We start from the raw sequence: 17,902 nt of genomic DNA, 5'->3' as shown, positions 1-17,902 counted from the left end.
GGGGGTCAAGGGACCAGGAAAGCTGATGAAGAATGAGTTCAAGGCAATGAGTAAAAAATATATTTAATAAGTGAACTTGCTTTCACCTGTCTAGCTACCTGGCTGTCTGCCCCCTGTAGAGTTGAGCTACATCAGACAGACTCATTGTAAATGCTTCAATGAATTACATGAGATGTGTGTACAAAAACACCTAAACAAAAATAACTTTGTACTGGGGAGAACCCCAAAATGGTCTGAGGACTGGGATACCCACAATGCATTATAATGGTAACGTTGTTGTGACGTTATGTTGTTGCGCTAGAACTGCACGACCCAACAAGAAGCCTGTGGTTGGTGGTCGATTCGTTCAGCCTTTTTACAGTAAAAGCAACTGAACTAACTAGCACGCTAATTTGGATTAGCCCTACCCAAATCAGGTAATTAAGGCCAGGTAAGCACCATTTCGCAAGCTTTTGGGGAGCTATCTGCTACTAGCCAGCTAAGGGCATGCTAACGAAGCTGAGCTAGAACAAGTAACGTTAACGTTAAGATGGTTCAACGTTAGCGTAGCGAAATTTCCAATATCTTAGTGAATTGTAAACTAATAAAACAGCAAGTAAACGTTCGCTAACTAGACGTTTTGATACAATAATACAGTGCATTCGGAAAGTGTAGACCCCTTGACTTTTCCCACATCTTTTTACGTTACAGCCTTATTCTAAAATTGATTAAATTGTACCCCCCAATTCTCCACACAATACCCCATAATGACAGCCAAAGGAAAAACTGGATTTTAGATTTTTGCAAATGTATAGAGAATACAAACTGAAATATCACATTTACATAAGTATTCAGACCCTTTACTCAGTACTTTGTTGAAGCACCATGACTCTACAAGCTTGGCACACCTGTATTTGGGGAATTTCTACCATTCTTCTCTGCCGATCCTCTCAAGCTCTGTTAGGTTGGATGGTGAGGGTCGCCTCACAGATATTTTCAGGTCTCCAGGGATGTTCGATCGGGTTCAATTCCGTGCCACTCAAGAATATTCAGAGACTTGTCCGGAAGCCACTCCTGCGTTGTCTTGGTTGTGTACTTAGTGTCGTTGTGCTGTTGGAAGGTGAACCTTAGCCCTAGTCTGAGGTCCTGAGCACTCTGAAGCAGGTTTTCATTAAGTATCTCTCTGTACTCTTCTATGTTCATCTTTCCCTCGATCTGCTGAACAACATCCCCACAGCATGATGCTGCCACCACCAAGCTTCACTGTAGGGATGGTGCCAGATTTCCTCCAGATGTGACGCTTCGCATTCAGGCCAAAGAGTTCGAGTTTGGTTTCATCAGACCAGAGAATCTTGTTTCCCATGGTCTGAGAGTCCTTTAGGTGCCTTTTGACAAACTCAAAGTGGGCTGTCATGTGCCTTTTACTGAGGAGTGGCTTCCATCTGGCTACTGTAGTATAAAGGCCTGATTGGGGGAGTGCTGCAGAGATGGTTGTCCTTCTGGAAGGTTCTCCCATCTCCACAGAGGAACTCTAGAGCTATGTCAGAGTCACCATCGGGTTCTTGGTCATCTCCCCGACCCTTCTCCCCCGATTTCTCAGCTTGGCTGGGCGGCCAGCTCTAGGAAGAGTCTTGGTGGTTCCAAACTTCTTCCATTTAAGAATGATGGAGGCCACTGTGTTCTTCGGGACCTTCAATGTTGCAGAGATTTTTTTGTACCCTTCCCCAGATCTGTGCCTCGACACGATCCTGTCTCGAAGCTCTACGGACAATTCCTTCGTTCGCATGGCTTGGTTTTTGCTCTGACATCCACTGTCAGCTGGGGGACCTTATATAGACAGGTGTGTGTCTTTCCAAATCATGTCCAATCAATTGAATTGAACACAGGTGGACTCCAATCAAGTTGTAGAAACATCTCAAGGATGATCAATAAAAACAGGATGCACCTCAGCTTAATTTCAAGTATCATAGCAAAGGGTCTGAATACTTATGTAAAAAATGTTTTTTATTTTTAATACATTTGCAAAAAATTCTAAATCTGTTCGCATTGTCATTATGGGGTATTGTGAGTAGATTGGATATCTTTTTTTAAATACATTTTAGAATAAGTCTGTAACAGAACAAATTTTGGAAAAAGGGAAGTTGATTATCGAGTTGATTATCCCTTTTATACCATGGTTATAATTTAACACGTTTGCTGCTAGAAATGTGTTAAAACATCCAGTTGAAATAATGCACGCTCTAGAATGCCCTTCAAGAGTATTCAACAATGCCATGGTATAATTAAGCAATAAGGCTTGAGGGGGTGTGGTATATGGCCAATATACCACGGCTAAGGGCTGTTCTTAGCCGTGGTATATTGTCCAAATACCATAAACCTCAATTGTCCAAATACCATAAACCTCCGTGGTGCCTTACTGCTATTATAAACTGGTTAACAACATAATTAGAGCAGTAAAAATAAATGTTTTGTCATACCCGTGGTACATGGTCTGATATACCACGGCTGTCAGCCAATCAGCATTCAGGGCTTGACCACCCAGGTTATAATGCCCTTTATAAACTGGGTGGTTTGAGCCCTGAACACTGATTGGCTGACAGCCAGACTGTATACCACGGGTATGACAAATCATTTTTACTGCTCTAATTACGTTGACCAGTTTATAATAGCAATAAGGCACCTTGGGGTTTTGTGGTATATAATCAATATAGAGGCTAAGGCCTGTATCCAGTCACTGCGTTGCGTCGTGATAAGAACAGCCCTTAGCCGTGGTATATTGGACATATACCACACCCCCTCGAGCCGTATTGCTTTAAATAACACACAGTATATCAGCACAGTAGAATTCGATGGCTAAGTTCATTCTTAGATGTTCGAGCTGCTTTTGAAAGCAAAAGCTTAATTGAAAACATTATTGTCGTTGCTGAATTAGATTTTCATAATAGCAAGCTAGGACTGATGGTTTGGTTACCTAAACTAGCAAGTCTGTTTGGTTACCAAGTCAACTACTGTAGTTAGCTAGTTAACTAGCTAGCTACTAGATGTTAAACACATTCATAGCAGCAAATGTGTTAAATTATAGCCATGGTATGAAAGGGATAATGAACTCGGGGCTCTATGCGTTCTCTAAAAAATAATGCAACTCTGTGGAAGGTTAGTTCACTCCTCTAGCGCGTCGTGGAACACACCTCCCACGTCGTTCATTATTTTCCACAGAACTCGTTGATTATCCCTTACATAATGCACGCTCTAGAATGCTCTTCAAGCCAATCAGGAGTGTTCAACAATGCCATAGTATAACTAGCTAGCCAAGTTGTCTGCCTGCGTTAGCGAACAGTAGCTAGCTAGATGGCCGAGGAGAACAGATGTGTGGAGACTGGCTGCTAGCCACTTAGCTTCCACTAAACCTTCCAGGGCATGACACAAATCATGTCTAGCCAACTAGATATCTAGAACATTTTCGCTAGGTAGCTAACGTTGTCTAACTAGCTATGCGTGTTTTATGGTGACAAAGAGTCAAACCAGTAACTTTACCACAGTGTTGGTTTTGTACTTCCTAGACTGATGTACATCACATCATTAATGTGTTGTACATTGTGCAGTTGAGAAACCTGGCCATAAAATAAGCAGTAATACATGTATGATGGCTACCTGATATGAGAATGTGTCTAACTGAATGTTGCTAACGTTACTGTTTGCGCTTCTCTCCTGTCCCCTCCAGAGATTTGTAGAGGCCAGACTGGCTATGTCTGAGCCCCAAGGCACAGCAGAGCATCCCAACTGGACCACTACAAGTAAGACCTGCTAGTAGTAAGCCCATATCTGACCAGGGCTTGGGTCAGTTCCAATGCAATTCAGTCTATTCAGAGAGTGAATAGCAATTCAGTTTCAATTCCTCTCTAAATAGAAATTAAATTGACCAATCCAGATTGGTCTAATGTGGATCTTATATTCTGCTATTTGTTTATTTTAAAATGTTTTATTTAACCTTTATTTAAGTAGGCAAGTCCGTTAAGAACAAATTGTTATTTACAATGATGGCCTACCAAAAGACAAAAGGCCTCCTGCGGCGACGGGGGCTGGGAATAAAAATATAGGACCAACCACACATCACGACGAGAGACACTACAACACAACATAAAAAGATCCCTAAGACAACAACATAGTGTGGCTATGTATTTTTCCCTGTCAACATTGCGAGTTGCAGCCCAGTTTAATTCACTCACACACGCTGCAGAGGATCGATCAATTGAGACAAAAGACATTGTGTCCCTTAAAGAGAGGAAATAAAAAGACTGTGACCAGTTCTGAGAGCTGACCGTCTCCCTCTCCCCTACAGTGCAGTGAACCAAATGGGTCGTTGTGTCTTTCTGTTCCTGCTGCTACAGACCCTGCAGTCTTTGGCCGAAGGTAGACATGAAGTATATCTAACGCTCTCTCTCATATGGACATTTGCTTTGCATGTGTGTTAACTTTCTTCCCTTCTTCTTCTCCTCTCTCTCTATTAGATGGCCAGTTGCTGTGTGTGTGTGAGGGCAGTGGCTGCCTCAACTCCCCCCAGTGCGAGGGCTCTCAGTGCTACTCGTTGGTGGCGGTCAGTAGCCATGGGGCCGTAGTAACACGGGGCTGCCTGCAGGGATCAGAGAAGACCCGTTTGATCTGTTCTACGGCCTCCTCCCTCAGCCATGCCCTGCTCTGCTGCTCCAGCTTCATGTGCAACCGCAACGCCACCGCCAGCTCACTACTGCCCCTCCTCGCTACAGGTGGGAACTGCACCCCTTAAACTACTTTTAAGAAAAGCAAAGAATTTGGCTTGTTTGATGGCATGCTGGGTCCAGTTATAGTGATGTAACATTTTCTCTCTCTTCTGCCTTTCTCCCTCCAGCTCCAGAAGAAGAGCCTGTGAGGTATCGTGTGGAGACTCTGGCCCTGTTTGTATTGGGTCCAGTAGTGATCCTAACCCTCCTGTCAGTCCTATCTGTGTTGGGCTGCAGGAGGCTGCACCACGGCAGGCTACAGCGACTACAGGAGTTTGACCCAGAACAGGATGCGATTGATGGACTCATCACCTCTAATGTTGGGGACAGCACTCTGGCTGTAAGAAGAAAATACTTGTATGAGTTTGTTTTTATAGAGATTTTATAGAGAACTTTATAGAGAACCCTGATGACCTCTGTCTCTCCCCCACTTCTCTCTCTAGGAGCTGTTGGACCACTCCTGTACGTCAGGCAGTGGTTCAGGCCTGCCCTTCCTGGTCCAGAGAACTGTGGCCAGACAGATCAGCCTGATGGAGTGTGTAGGTACGTAGAAACGCAATAATTAGATCAACCTGATGGCGTGTGTAGGTACGTAGAAACGTAATAATTAGATCAACCTGATGACGTGTGTAGGTACATAGAATCACAACACATACAACAGACAAACACATATAACAGAAATGTAAACATGGGTTTTGTAACGAATGAGGTCTCTCTCCCCATGTCTTTAGGGAAGGGGCATTATGGAGAGGTCTGGAGGGGTCAGTGGCAGGGGGAGAACGTGGCTGTGAAAATCTTCTCCTCCCGAGACGAGAGGTCATGGTTCAGAGAGACTGAGATCTACAACACAGTGCTACTGAGACACGAGAACATACTGGGTGAGTAGGCGTCCATCTCTCTCTAAGCACATCCAGCTCCCACACGCTATATTGGACACAAGCACACAACAGCATATTGAACAATGTTAAGATATGAAATGGTAATATTCAAATAATTTAATAATAATGGTCAGGGTTCTCCCCAAATAATGTAAGAGGGGTTGTGTTATCATGTACAGTGCCTTCGGAAAGTATTCAGACCCCTTGATCTTTTCCACGTTGTTACTTTACAGCCTTATTCTAAAATGGATTAAGTCATTTTTTCCCCCCTCAATCTACACACAATACCCCATAATGACAAAGCAAAAACAGGTTTGTAGAAATGTTTTCACAAAAAAAAGGGATAGGGAGCGTCGCTGCACAGCTATTTTCAGGTTTTTTGGTACCCCAGATCTGTGCCTCGACACAATCCTGTCTCGGAGCTCTACGGACAACTCCTTCGACCTCATGGTTTGGTGTTTGCTCTGACATGCACTACCAACTGTGGGACCTTATATAGACAGTTGTGTGCCTTTCCAAATCATGTCCAATCAGTTGAATTTACCACAGGTGGACTCCATGTTGCAGAAACATCTAAAGGACGATCAATGGAAACAGGATGCACCTGAGTTCAATTTCAAGTCTCATAGCAAAGGGTCTGAATATGTATGTATACAACTCTCTTATTAATACATTTGCAAAAATGTCTGTTTTCGCTTTGTCATTATTGGGTATTGTGTGTAGATTGATGAGGGGGAAAAAATAATTTAATCTAATTTAGAATAAGGCTGTAACAAAATGTGGGAAAAGTCAAGGGGTCTGAATGCTTTCCGAATGCCCTGTAAGACCATTATAGGTGTTCAAAAATCTCCCGCCGTACAACAGCACCTTGTTAAAAGTTCCTGGGGAGAACCCTGATGGTACTATTAAAATAATAGTTATTAGTTAAGATATTTGACCTCTCCGTGTCCTTCCAGGCTTCATGGCGTCAGATATGACGTCTCGGAACTCCAGCACTCAGCTCTGGCTTATCACACATTACCATGACAACGGCTCGCTCTACGACTACCTCCAGAGGGTTCCCGTGGAGACGGGGGAGGGCCTAGCGATGGCGACGTCGGTGGCGTGCGGTTTGGTGCACCTGCACACGGAGATCTTCGGCACCGAGGGGAAGCCGGCCATCGCTCACCGAGACCTGAAGAGCAAGAATATACTGGTGACCAAGGAGCTACGCTGTTGTATAGCTGATCTGGGTCAGTAGTGTGTGTGTGTCTGAGTGTCTGTCTTTACATGCTACTAATTTGCGTCGGTACTTAAATCCAGTGTGAAAGAAATATGTCAGAGATTGATAGATGCAGAGCCATATAACAAAAAATGAATAGGGCAGCCACAGTCACACACAGTAGCCATTTTGTGCCAGTACTGACCAGTTTCTCTCCTCTTTCCCTGTTCCCTACAGGCCTGGCGGTAACCCACTCCCAGTCAGACAACCAGCTGGATGTAGGAAACAACCCCAAGGTGGGAACCAAGCGCTACATGGCTCCTGAGGTGTTGGATGAGTCCATCCAGACAGACTGTTTTGATGCTTATAAGAGAGTGGACATCTGGGCCTTCGGTCTGGTGCTGTGGGAGATCGCTAGGAGAACCTACAGCAACGGTGAGGACTAGTAATGTTTTTATTACCTCAAATAGTTCAGGAACCTCTGATGTCAAGTGGCTTCCTCTCCTCGTCGCCTTTCCTTCACCTAGCCCCTGTAACCCTTGACCCTAACACTAGATGTCCTCTTACCCCTGTGATCAGGTATTGTGGAGGAGTACAAGCCTCCGTTCTATGACCAGGTGCCTAACGACCCCAGCTTTGAGGACATGAGGAAGGTGGTGTGTGTGGAACAACAACGGCCGTTCATCCCCAACCGCTGGTTCTCCGACCCTGTGAGTATGAACACTACATGTCCACACACACTGGTACCATGACCTTAACGGTAACACTAAATTAAGGTAATCCATTCTCAGGTTTCTGTGTTTCAAACCCTGTCTTCTTGTGTATCAACTTACAATGACCCTCTCCATCTCTCGCCCCCTCTCCTCTTTCTCTGTCTCCCTCTCTCTCTCCCCCCCACCCTCTCTCTCTCCTCCCCACCCTCTCTCTCCCACCCTCTCTCTCTCTCTAGACCCTGTGTGCCCTGGTGAAACTGATGAAGGAGTGTTGGTACCAGAACCCCTCGGCTCGCCTCACAGCCCTGCGCATCAAAAAGACCCTGAACAAGATCCATAGCTCCCTGGAGAAAGGAAAGAAGTCGTGAGGAGAGGAGGACGACTGCCAGAGGAGAGATAGAAGGCAGGGGGGTGGAGATAACAGATCAGATGGACACAGCTGCTGCTACTGAACATGAATGTTGTTTTCCGTATTGGCTGAATGCTGAACTGAACTATCTGGTCACTCCGTGTGAGAGATGGTGTTACCGTAGCCTTACCCTGCTTTAAAGGCCTGTACACGCTGCAGGGGTCAACGCTGGGGCTCAGACCCTCTACACACACGCGCTTCTGCCCATTTGTCGTTTCAATGTTCAGCCAATCATATTATGTTGCTCTACTCAGACAATCAGCTGTGTATTCCAATGTAGGTACACACACGAACGAACACACACATAATATTGAGTTCAGTTACACAGGAACAGAGCCAATAGGATCAAATGAACGCTGTGGTTGTGAACTCTATAGTAAAATATTTATGTAATGTGCTTTGTGTAGGGTGGGACTATGATGATTTGTAATGTTATGACTAGGAGTTTGGGAGTTGCTCTTGGTAAGGGAAAACTGATTACTTTACAAGAACACTTTATGTACCCATGAAAATGCCGTTTTTTGGCTAGTAAGACATTGTGTATTTACAGAGGAAGTCAGGAGACATGCCTCCACATGCTTTGAATTGTGAGCTGTGAATGCATTGTTATAAATATTGGAACCACATACTGATTCAGTATTGTATGCTTTGTAGAATTCCACCCAGTGCTCTTGATTTACTTCACACCCGTGCCATGTTGGCAGAGTTTTCACCTTGACTGGTTTCAAAAGTGGAAAAACTCCCCTACCCAGAGTGCAGGGCCGGCTCTAGCCTTTGAGGCCCTAAGCCAGATTTGGTTGTGGGGTCCCCACCTCGCAACAAAACATTTTATTGGCCCCCCTCTTTACGGAGAGAGAATGTTTTTTGTGTGTGTTTTTTTACGTGATTTTCCTGTGTTCTATATATTTCCACAGTATGAGGTTCGAATAATACTGTGAACATGATGATAATGCCCTTTTAGTGTAGTAGCTGTTTGGAATTTCAGCCTGTTTTGGTGGGAGGAAGTTTCAGCCTTCCATTGTGACATCACCATGTGGTAAATGAGTTAATAGACCAATAAAAAAAGAGTTCAAAACCTCTCCGAATAACATTTTTAGTTTTCCACTCCCAGACAGTGCTAGTAAAGTGTTTTGCCTTAGAAATTACTCTTGCTAAGAAGCTATTTTTGACCATTTTAATTGAAAACAATCACAGGTACTTAAAGGGATACTTTGTATTTTAGCAATGAAGCCCTTTCTCTCTTTCACCAGTTAGATGAACTGCATACCATTTGTATGTCTCTGCATCCTGTTTGAAGTCAGTCTCGTGAGCCAATGCTAACTAGTCTAAGGTAATCTACTAGCATGTGCTAACTCTAGTTAGCAATTGCACTAATGCTAGTTAATAACTTCCTTCAAACAGCACGTAGACACAAATGGTATATACGAGTTCATCTGACTATGGGGAAGTAGAAAAGGTATGAAATTGTATTCACTCACTACTGTAAGTCGCTCTGGATAAGAGCGTCTGCTAATTGACAAAAAAAAAAAAGGGAGCTTATTGCTAAAATCCTGAAGTATGCCTTAAATGTTACCCAGAAATGATTTGATATTGACATTAAAACGGCTGCATTGGACCTCAGAAGTTTTGGGGCTGAGAGAAAACAGAAACATTAACACATTTTGCCAATTTCCTGTAATTCTACACATAATGACATGTCATGTTAATATATCTGAGTGAGAATGACTAACAAAATCAATGGGGCCCCCTTGGAGGTCAGGGACCCTGGGTATGTGCCCTGCGTGCCCGGTCGGTATTTGGCCATGATTACTACACGTTTAGATAGCTGGCTAGACTAGCTGACATGGTTAATTGAGTGACTGTCAGTGACTGACATAACAAGAGAAAAACTGCTGTTACACAACATTTCTAAATTGCAGCTGGTATATTCTACTATTCTTACTCTCAATAGTAAGTTGAGACCCGGCTGAGTTCCTGTTTTGGGGGGGGGATCCCCGAGGCCCTTAGTGACGGCTCATGTCACTTATGCCTGGAACCGGCCCTGCCGGAGTGTCAGGCAAATTTAATCACATGCACCTAATGATTCTGCTCAGCCAGGACCTTACCTGATCGGGATTAGTGGACAGGATCGCCAACGCATAGGAAAGAGACTTGTTCCTTTTGAGAGAATGTTTTACAGGAAAAGCCAGGATTAAATCCGATCCACCGTAAATTTGTAAGGAACAGTGTCTGTGGAAAATGTCTTTGTAATAGGGTTGTACTAGTACCAAGGTTTTTAAAGTTGAGCCCCTCGATAAGACTCTGTAAAGTGATCTGTTTTCACACTGGTACTGAAGATAACCAGGTGTCGCTCAATTCAGGTTCCAGGTAGAAGTTTCCCCTAACCACAGATCTATAATCAGATTACCATACTACCCACATACTAACCTTAAAACCACTACGGGGATGACATATCAGACCCTGTATCAGGCAACTTCTACCTACTCAAGGAGGTCAAGAGAGAAATGTGTTTTAAGGGCAGATTGGTGTATTTCTAGGGGCTGGATTAGATCCGTATCGCAGGAAGATCCATGTTTTAGCTCGATTGAAATTTAAAGGTAACGTTCCTGAGTTCTCGGCGACTATATTCACGGTAATGCTGTGGCCTGCTGGAGGTCATTTTGCAGGGCTCTGGCAGTGCTCCTCCTTGCACAAAGGCGGAGGTAGCGGTCCTGCTGCTGGGTTGTTGCCCTCCTACGGCCTCCTCCACGTCTCCTGATGTACTAGCCTGTCTCCTGGTAGCGCCTCAATGCTCTGGACACTACGCTGACAGACACAGCAAACCTTCTTGCCACAGCTCGCATTGATGTGCCATCCTGGATGAGCTGCACTACCTGAGCCACTTGTGTGGGTTGTAGACTCCGTCTCATGCTACCACTAGAGCAGGGGTGTCAGAGTCAAGGCCCGCGGGCCACATCCGGCCCGCGAGAAGGTTTTTTACGGCCCCTGGGATGATCTTGATTTATTATTAGAACCGGCCCGCAGACCGCAGCAAGCCGGCAGCCCGCAGATCTTTTACACGCACCAATACTACATTTCCCACAATGCAACGGTGACGCACCGAGCAGTAGGCTGCTTCATTTCAATATTTATTGGCACAGCAGTCGTCAGCATCACAGTAAAATTAACTTTCAGATACCCATCAAAAATGGCAAAACGGAAGGTGGACACTGAGAACCGGGGGTTTCAAACAAGGTGGGAGTCGGAGTATATGTTCACGGAGGTAGCTGGAAAACCTGTGTGTCTTCTGTGTGGAGAAAGTGTGGCGGTACTGAAAGAGTATAATCTGAGACGACATTATGAAACGAAACACGCGGACAAAAACAAGAATATGGACATGGAACAAAGGCTACAAAAGGCAGAGGAATTAAAACGAGGCCTCAAATCTCGACAGGCTCTGTTCAAAAAAGCCAAATCACAAGGCCAGGCTGCTGTCAAGGCCAGTTTTATTTTGGCAGAAGAGATCGCTAAATCAGCCCGGCCATTTACGGAGGGGGATTTCATCAAAAACTGCATGATTAAAGTTTGTGACGAAGTTTGCCCAGAAAAAAGGCAACTCTTTTTAAATGTGAGTCTGAGCAGAAACACCATTGCCGTAGGTTTTCAGTAGGTTCAATTAGGTTCACTAGACTATATGCGTCATTTAAAAATTTTTCAATGAACATTCGAACAGTCCGGCCCTCGGCTTGTAGCTAAATTTTTTATTTGGCCCTCCGTCCATTTGACTTTGACACCCCTGCACTAGAGTGAAAGCACCGCCAGCATTCAAAAATGACCAAAACATCAGCCAGGAAGCATAGGAACTGAGAAGTGGTCTGTGGTCACCACCTGCAGAACCACTCCTTTATTGGGGGTGTCTTGCTAATTGCCTATAATTTCCACCTTTTGTCTATTCCATTTGCACAACAGCATGTGAAATGTATTGTCAATCAGTGTTGCTTCCTAAGTGGACAGTTTGATTTCACAGAAGTGTGATTGACTTGGAGTTACATTGTGTTGTTTAAGTGTTCCCTTTATTTTTTTGAGCAGTGTATTTTACATGTAATAAAACAATATCTGCACTGTTACCGAACACCATCTGCTGTCTTCAATTCTGATGGTAAATAATAAACTGATTAGGTAAAAAATATAAATCAGCTCTATTTACAATGAATTTACACAGATTATACATATTATACTTACATTAGAAGTTGATCAGACACTTGTACAATGAGAGAACTATGGCCACGGTTAGCCCCCTAATCAGACAGGTCTACTGTGGCCTCATCAGTGCAGGTTGGAGTTGAGTATCAGAGGTAGTTCACTAGGGCCGGGATTCAATCCGATCACGGATTTGGACAATGCACCACTTAAAAGGTAATTTCCGATTGAGCAGACATATGCAGGGTATACTATGAATGTGGTCTGTGAACTCGTAAACATTGCCTTTAAAACGTGCACTGCCGACAAAGCGCGATCAGATTGAATCCTAACCTAGACAAGCCTTACAGTATCTTTACACAACAATAACACCCTACCAGAGACCTGGGCCCAGATTCACAAAACACTTCTTATGCAAAACAAGTAAGACATTTCTTGTTAAGAAGGTTTTGTGAATCTGGGCTCTGGAGTCAGCAGTGGAGGTGTTCTGAGTCTGTAGTCTGGAGGGGGGTTTGGATCAGGGTTAATTGATTTCATCAGGTATGGTCGTGCAGGGTGAAAGGTGAAAGGTCAACTGGTAGTGTCTTATGAGAGTTGAGTCAAGGTCAGGTCAGGTGTTTAAGTTATTAAGTTAATCAGGTAAGGAGCAATATGGTCATTGCAGGTCGTCCGGCAGGGTCTTATAAGGGTTGAGAATGCCTTTGGGGTCTAACATAGTCTTAATGTTCCCCATCAGAGCGACAGCCAGGCTGGCTTTACTGTAGTAAATATAGTTCCTCTTCTTCAGGCCCAGGCCGTGCTCTGCGCTGATGCTGCCCTGGAAACGGGCCGTCCACTCATAGACAAAGGGTTCGATGGACGCCAGGAGGTTGGGGTCTTTAGTAGGAGAGGTGATGTTCAGGTGGAGGTTACCATCACCTGGTGGGAGGAGAGGACACACACAGAGTCAGGCACACACACACACACACACACACACACACACACACACACACACACACACACACACACACACACACACACACACACACACACACACACACACACACACACACACACACACACACACACACACACACACAGTCTTACCAACGTGTCCGTATCCCACCACACTCTTGGCCCTGTCTCCCAGGTGTTCTCTCATATCTGTGACCAGCTGGTAGATCCGTTCCACAGGAAGTGAGATGTCGTATTTATATGTGAAACCATCATGAGTTAAAGCCTCTGTTACCCGCTCACGCAGTGACCAGAGAGCCTAAACACACACAGGAACACACACACAGGAAAACACACACAGGAACACACACACAGGAACACACATTGAGGCAACGTGTCTTGCATCCTCCAATGTTTTATCATTCTTTTTAATTATTCTCTTTTATTTGATATCAACATATTCAAAAATGAAAGTCACCTTGATTTTGGCCTCCTCCGTTGCTACGGTCCCGTCGATAACCTGGGATGATGTCATGGCCTCCTCCAGAAACTGGTGCAACTTCTCCTCATCGTGGGTGGGGTTAGAGCCGGACGTTTCTATGACGATGTAGAACGGACAGTCTGCGGAACAAAGTAGGAAATAGATAGGAGGCTTTGAACCAATCAGAGTTAGAATTACTCAAACGAACAATTACTAGAACGTTCAAAAGCATTAGAAAATCTGTGTGTGTGTGTGTACCTGTGATAGGGTTAGCCAGTTTCAGGTGTGTGTTCAGTAGTCTCATACACTCTCTGTCCAGGAACTCAAAGGCTGAGAGGATCTCTCCCAGCATGCCTCTACACCGCTGGAAGGTCTGCAGCAGCTGCTCAAAACTCTCACAGCCTGGACACACACACACGATTATATCATCACATTAAATTGTCATGACGATCATCTCACAGAAGAAACACATCACATGCGTCATATATTGGACTGCGTGAAAGTGTGTAAACATAAATAAGTCAAAAGGAGGATGCATATGTGACATCAGATGATCACCAGTTACAAGGTCATGAGGGGTCATGAGGTCAGGTCACACCCACCCAGGAAGGCCACGTTGACGGCTTTAGGTTTCCGTGGACACAGGATGGTTACGGCGGTGATGACCCCCAGCGTGCCCTCTGACCCGATGAACAGCTGTTTGAGGTCATATCCTGTGTTGTCCTTCCTCAGGGTGGCTAGGCAGTCCAGGACCCTCCCGTCTGCTAGCACCTACACACAAATACACACACACAGAGTATTGGTGCTGTCCTTTATAGTTAGTTGAATTTCAAAAGGCATAGCCCCCTGTCTCCCCCCCTCCCCTACTGACCACCTCTAGTCCTAATACTGTCCCTCGTAGGGATCCGTAGCGTAGCAGCCTCAGTCCTCCAGCGTTAGTGGCTACGTTGCCTCCTATATGGCAGCTTCCCTTTGCCCCCAGGTCCAGAGGCATGATGTAGTCCCTGTCCTCTAGGTAAAGAGACAGGCTCTCCAAAACACAACCTGCTTGGCATGACAGAATACCTAGCAGGAGAGGAAGAGAGAGAGGGGTGAGTCTGGCTCAACTGGATTGGACTGTAAAACACTAGGGCAAAACTTTGATAATTGGAACAGGAAATTTGACGTGTAACTGACCAATGAATACTGACAGTAACCCTAGAATTACAGACGATACTGACCGGAGACAGAGTCGAAGTTGATGACATTGTTCATGAGAGCGGTAGAGAGGATGATCTCATCATAGACAGGAACACTGCCTCCAACCAGCCCTGTGTTACCACCCTGAGGACTCACTGCCAGGTTACGACTGTTACAGTACCTACAGGAGAAACACAACACAACACAACATTAGAACACAGGAACACTGCCTCCTACCAGTCATGTAACACTACAACAGTAGAGGAAACCTGGCTTCATGAAGTAGAAGACTGGAGAATAATACCCAAGGATCTGAGAAACTTCCTCTGTAGTCTGGGGCCTCAGCAGAACCTCACTGAAACCTACACAGACAGAGAGAGAAGATCAACACATCGACTCAATACAACAATAACAAGTACATAAACAGTTCCTAACAACCCTACAGAGGAGACAAAGATAGCAAGCTCTTTCCTCCACAATCTCCCTCCTCTGACCGATCTTCCTACATTTTAGTTATTTAGCAGACACTCTTATCCACAGTGACTTAAAGTAGTGAGTGCATACATTTTCATATTTGTTTTTACTATTTGTTTCTCTCGCTCGCTCTCTCCCTCCCCCTCTCTTTTTTTCTCACCTCTCACTGACTTGAGCCAGTCCACATTACAGGCCTCCAGTATATCTGGGTCAGTGATGGTCCTGCCTGGTATTATCTTGCTGAAGAAGGCCAGGTCCTCTGGAGTTACCCTGGAGAAAGGCCTCCTCTCTGGGGCAGCCGTGGGTGACGGGGTGGGTCTCTCTTCCCCAGCATGGAGCTCCCGACAGCAGACGCCACAAGACCCAGGCCTGGGTGTCTGGAGCAGGCTGCTGCTGAAACCTGGGGGTAAAGTTCTGACTACGGCTGGAGGTGAGGCAGTGCTGAGGGGACTCATCCACCTAAGAGCAGTTCTCAGACGCAACCTTCTGTGGAGGAGACCAGCCATGGCTGGGACGAGAGCGGATGCCTAGAGTGGATGGGGAGGGATACTTAGTTATATTGCAAAGTGTATTATGTGGATGTTTTACATGCACTGACTTTAATTTAAATTTGACAAATTATTCCTGCATAACTAAAACCAATAATATAACTACACAATCTAATTTTGTAAATCTAACCACAATCTAATGGTTTAAACACACACACACACACACAACAGTAAGCTAGTGCCATGCAACAATGCCATGCTTCCCCTTGTTAACCCAAGTGGTGCTTTTCTTAGGCACTGCATCTCAGTGCGTGAGGCGTCACTACAGACACCCTGGTTCGAATCCAGGCGAATCCAGGCTGTATCACAACCGGCCGTGATTGGGAGTCCCATAGGGCGGCGCACAATCGGCCCAGCGTCGTCCGGGTTTGGCCGGTGTAGGCCGTCATTGTAAATAAGAATTTGTTCTTAACTGACTTTCCTAGTTCATTAAAGGTTAAATAAAAACATACTGTACCTGTCGTGTTTGTGCTTTTCTTAGCTTCTTAGAATGTGCACCATTCTCATTAGATGAACGACGTTTTCCTTGAAAGCAACAGCACTGCAACTTTAGATCAGACTTGTTATGACATGGGCTATTATTAGCTAACTAGTTAGCAACTAACGTTATACGTCAACCACTGAAAAATACAAGATGTGGCTATAGCTAGCTAACGTTACTTCGTATAACGTTTGCTACCAACCAATCTGGGAACGTTGTTGGATGCAAGTGTCTCTATTAATGTCGTATAATGTCGCAAATATAGCTATCTGTCACAAAGTTCAAGGGCAGATTAAACTACAACGTCAAGATTGTTGTGGTCAATCAATTGTTTACATCCAGGACAGCTAGCTAGGAACCTAGTACGTAAGAACAAGTGGGAGGTCAGGACCGTTTTGCTGAAAACACAGTTCTGAGGAGGTGCAACACAAAAAGGGTATTTCCGGGTTTTAATAAAGTAAAAGCACAATAAAAGTTTGTCTGATAAAAACGCTCCTAAAACGTTAGAATAATATTTTGTTTTATTATATAACATTTCAATGGCCACTGTTCTATGAATGATATCTGGGTATAACAAAACAAATCATAACAAAGGCAAGCTTTTATTTTATCAGCAGTTCATTTTCTGAATTTGATAATAAATGAGTCCCCCTAGGCAGACAAGGTTGGGTTGCATACCTCCCATAATGTTAATGTTCAGCTCACTCCTTTTGACCTAAAATCTTCTGGTCCTTGATGGAGTCCATGATGCCATGTAACCTAACAAGGTTCCCATGGCCTTTGGAAGTAAAAGAGTGTGGATTAGGTTACTTTCTGCATGGCCATGGCACTTTTTACGCCAAACCCACCTCTGGTGTTTGTTGGCAAAAATCTCAATTTTAGTCTCATCAGATCATAGAAACTGGTTCCAATCATAGTTCCAATGACATTTAGCCAGCTCCAGCTGCTTACGTTTGTGGTTTGGTGACAGCAGAGGCTTTCTTCTGGCAACCCTTCCAAATAACTTGTCTAATTGTAGTTTTGGAGACTTGATGACCCCAAGATGTAACCAACTTCTGCAATTCTCCAACTGTGATCCTTGGAGATTTTTGTAGCCACTTGAACCATCCTTCTCACTGTGCGTGGGGGCAAAATACACTTGCGTCCTCTTCCAGGAAGGTTCATCACAGCTCCAGGTGTTTTACATTTCTTAATTATTGCCCTATTAGTGGAGATGGGTATTTTCAGGCGTGTAGCTATCTACATTACCCCAGACGACAGTAGTTCATTTGACTATGGATGAGAGATTATGAGATTTGTTTTAGAATTTTCTCTACCATCCCAAATGTATAAGCACTGGTAATGGCTTTACCATTCCCTCTGATAGGCTATGTTGGCCACATTACACCTATATCTCCCTGTACACCTATCCAATACTTTCAAGATGTAGGAGTGCTTAGTGTTTATACTGTGTTATACAGTATGCCTTGCAGTCGAGGGATCTTTACGGTACGCATGCTGGTAGAGAAATAAGATGTGTTGGATGTGTAATTATCTAGGCCTAAAACACTTGATTGAAGAGTAGGTTAAATCAAATCAAATGTTATTTGTCACATGCGCCGAATACAACAGGTGTAGTAGACCTTACAGTGAAATGCTTACTTACAAGACCTTAACCAACAATGCTTTAAGATGTTTTAAGAAAAAAAAC

At 44.5% G+C, this 17,902-nt stretch overlaps 2 protein-coding genes and 1 long non-coding RNA gene across 5 annotated transcripts; 1 reads left to right on the top strand and 2 right to left on the bottom strand.

The window, feature by feature from the left end:
• The first annotated feature begins 266 nt into the window (after positions 1-266).
• Positions 267-9,014, top strand: acvr1l (activin A receptor, type 1 like). 3 transcript variants are annotated; one of them, XM_071387092.1, is made up of 11 exons: positions 281-430; positions 3,701-3,773; positions 4,319-4,389; positions 4,488-4,742; positions 4,865-5,076; positions 5,180-5,279; positions 5,468-5,614; positions 6,571-6,846; positions 7,053-7,250; positions 7,395-7,525; positions 7,765-9,014. In XM_071387092.1, the coding sequence occupies exons 3-11, from the start codon at positions 4,332-4,334 to the stop codon at positions 7,894-7,896; spliced, it is 1,509 nt and encodes a 502-aa protein (XP_071243193.1). In that variant the 5' UTR covers positions 281-430; positions 3,701-3,773; positions 4,319-4,331; the 3' UTR covers positions 7,897-9,014. The 3 variants fall into 3 exon arrangements, with proteins under 3 accessions (XP_071243195.1, XP_071243193.1, XP_071243194.1); XM_071387093.1 differs by having other exon boundaries at positions 285-416; XM_071387094.1 differs by lacking the exon at positions 4,319-4,389 and having other exon boundaries at positions 267-416.
• Positions 9,015-11,962: 2,948 nt separating this feature from the next.
• d2hgdh (D-2-hydroxyglutarate dehydrogenase) lies at positions 11,963-16,603 on the bottom strand. Its single transcript, XM_071387090.1, has 10 exons — positions 16,189-16,603; positions 15,344-15,710; positions 15,014-15,071; positions 14,751-14,890; positions 14,402-14,595; positions 14,133-14,301; positions 13,789-13,932; positions 13,528-13,670; positions 13,203-13,368; positions 11,963-13,034 (listed from the first exon to the last, which is right to left on the bottom strand). Exons 2-10 carry the CDS (start codon positions 15,687-15,689, stop codon positions 12,772-12,774), a joined length of 1,623 nt encoding a protein of 540 aa, XP_071243191.1. The 5' UTR covers positions 15,690-15,710; positions 16,189-16,603; the 3' UTR covers positions 11,963-12,771.
• Positions 16,604-16,795: 192 nt separating this feature from the next.
• LOC139566196 (uncharacterized) lies at positions 16,796-17,375 on the bottom strand. Its single transcript, XR_011673069.1, has 2 exons — positions 17,164-17,375; positions 16,796-16,990 (listed from the first exon to the last, which is right to left on the bottom strand). It is a non-coding gene; the product is annotated as an uncharacterized lncRNA (long non-coding RNA).
• Between the last annotated feature and the right edge of the window lie 527 nt (positions 17,376-17,902).

Source organism: Salvelinus alpinus, chromosome 38 (genome assembly GCF_045679555.1).
Source record: "Salvelinus alpinus chromosome 38, SLU_Salpinus.1, whole genome shotgun sequence".
Classification (NCBI taxonomy): Eukaryota; Metazoa; Chordata; class Actinopteri; order Salmoniformes; family Salmonidae; genus Salvelinus; species Salvelinus alpinus.
This window is presented reverse-complemented; position numbering and strand designations above follow the sequence as displayed.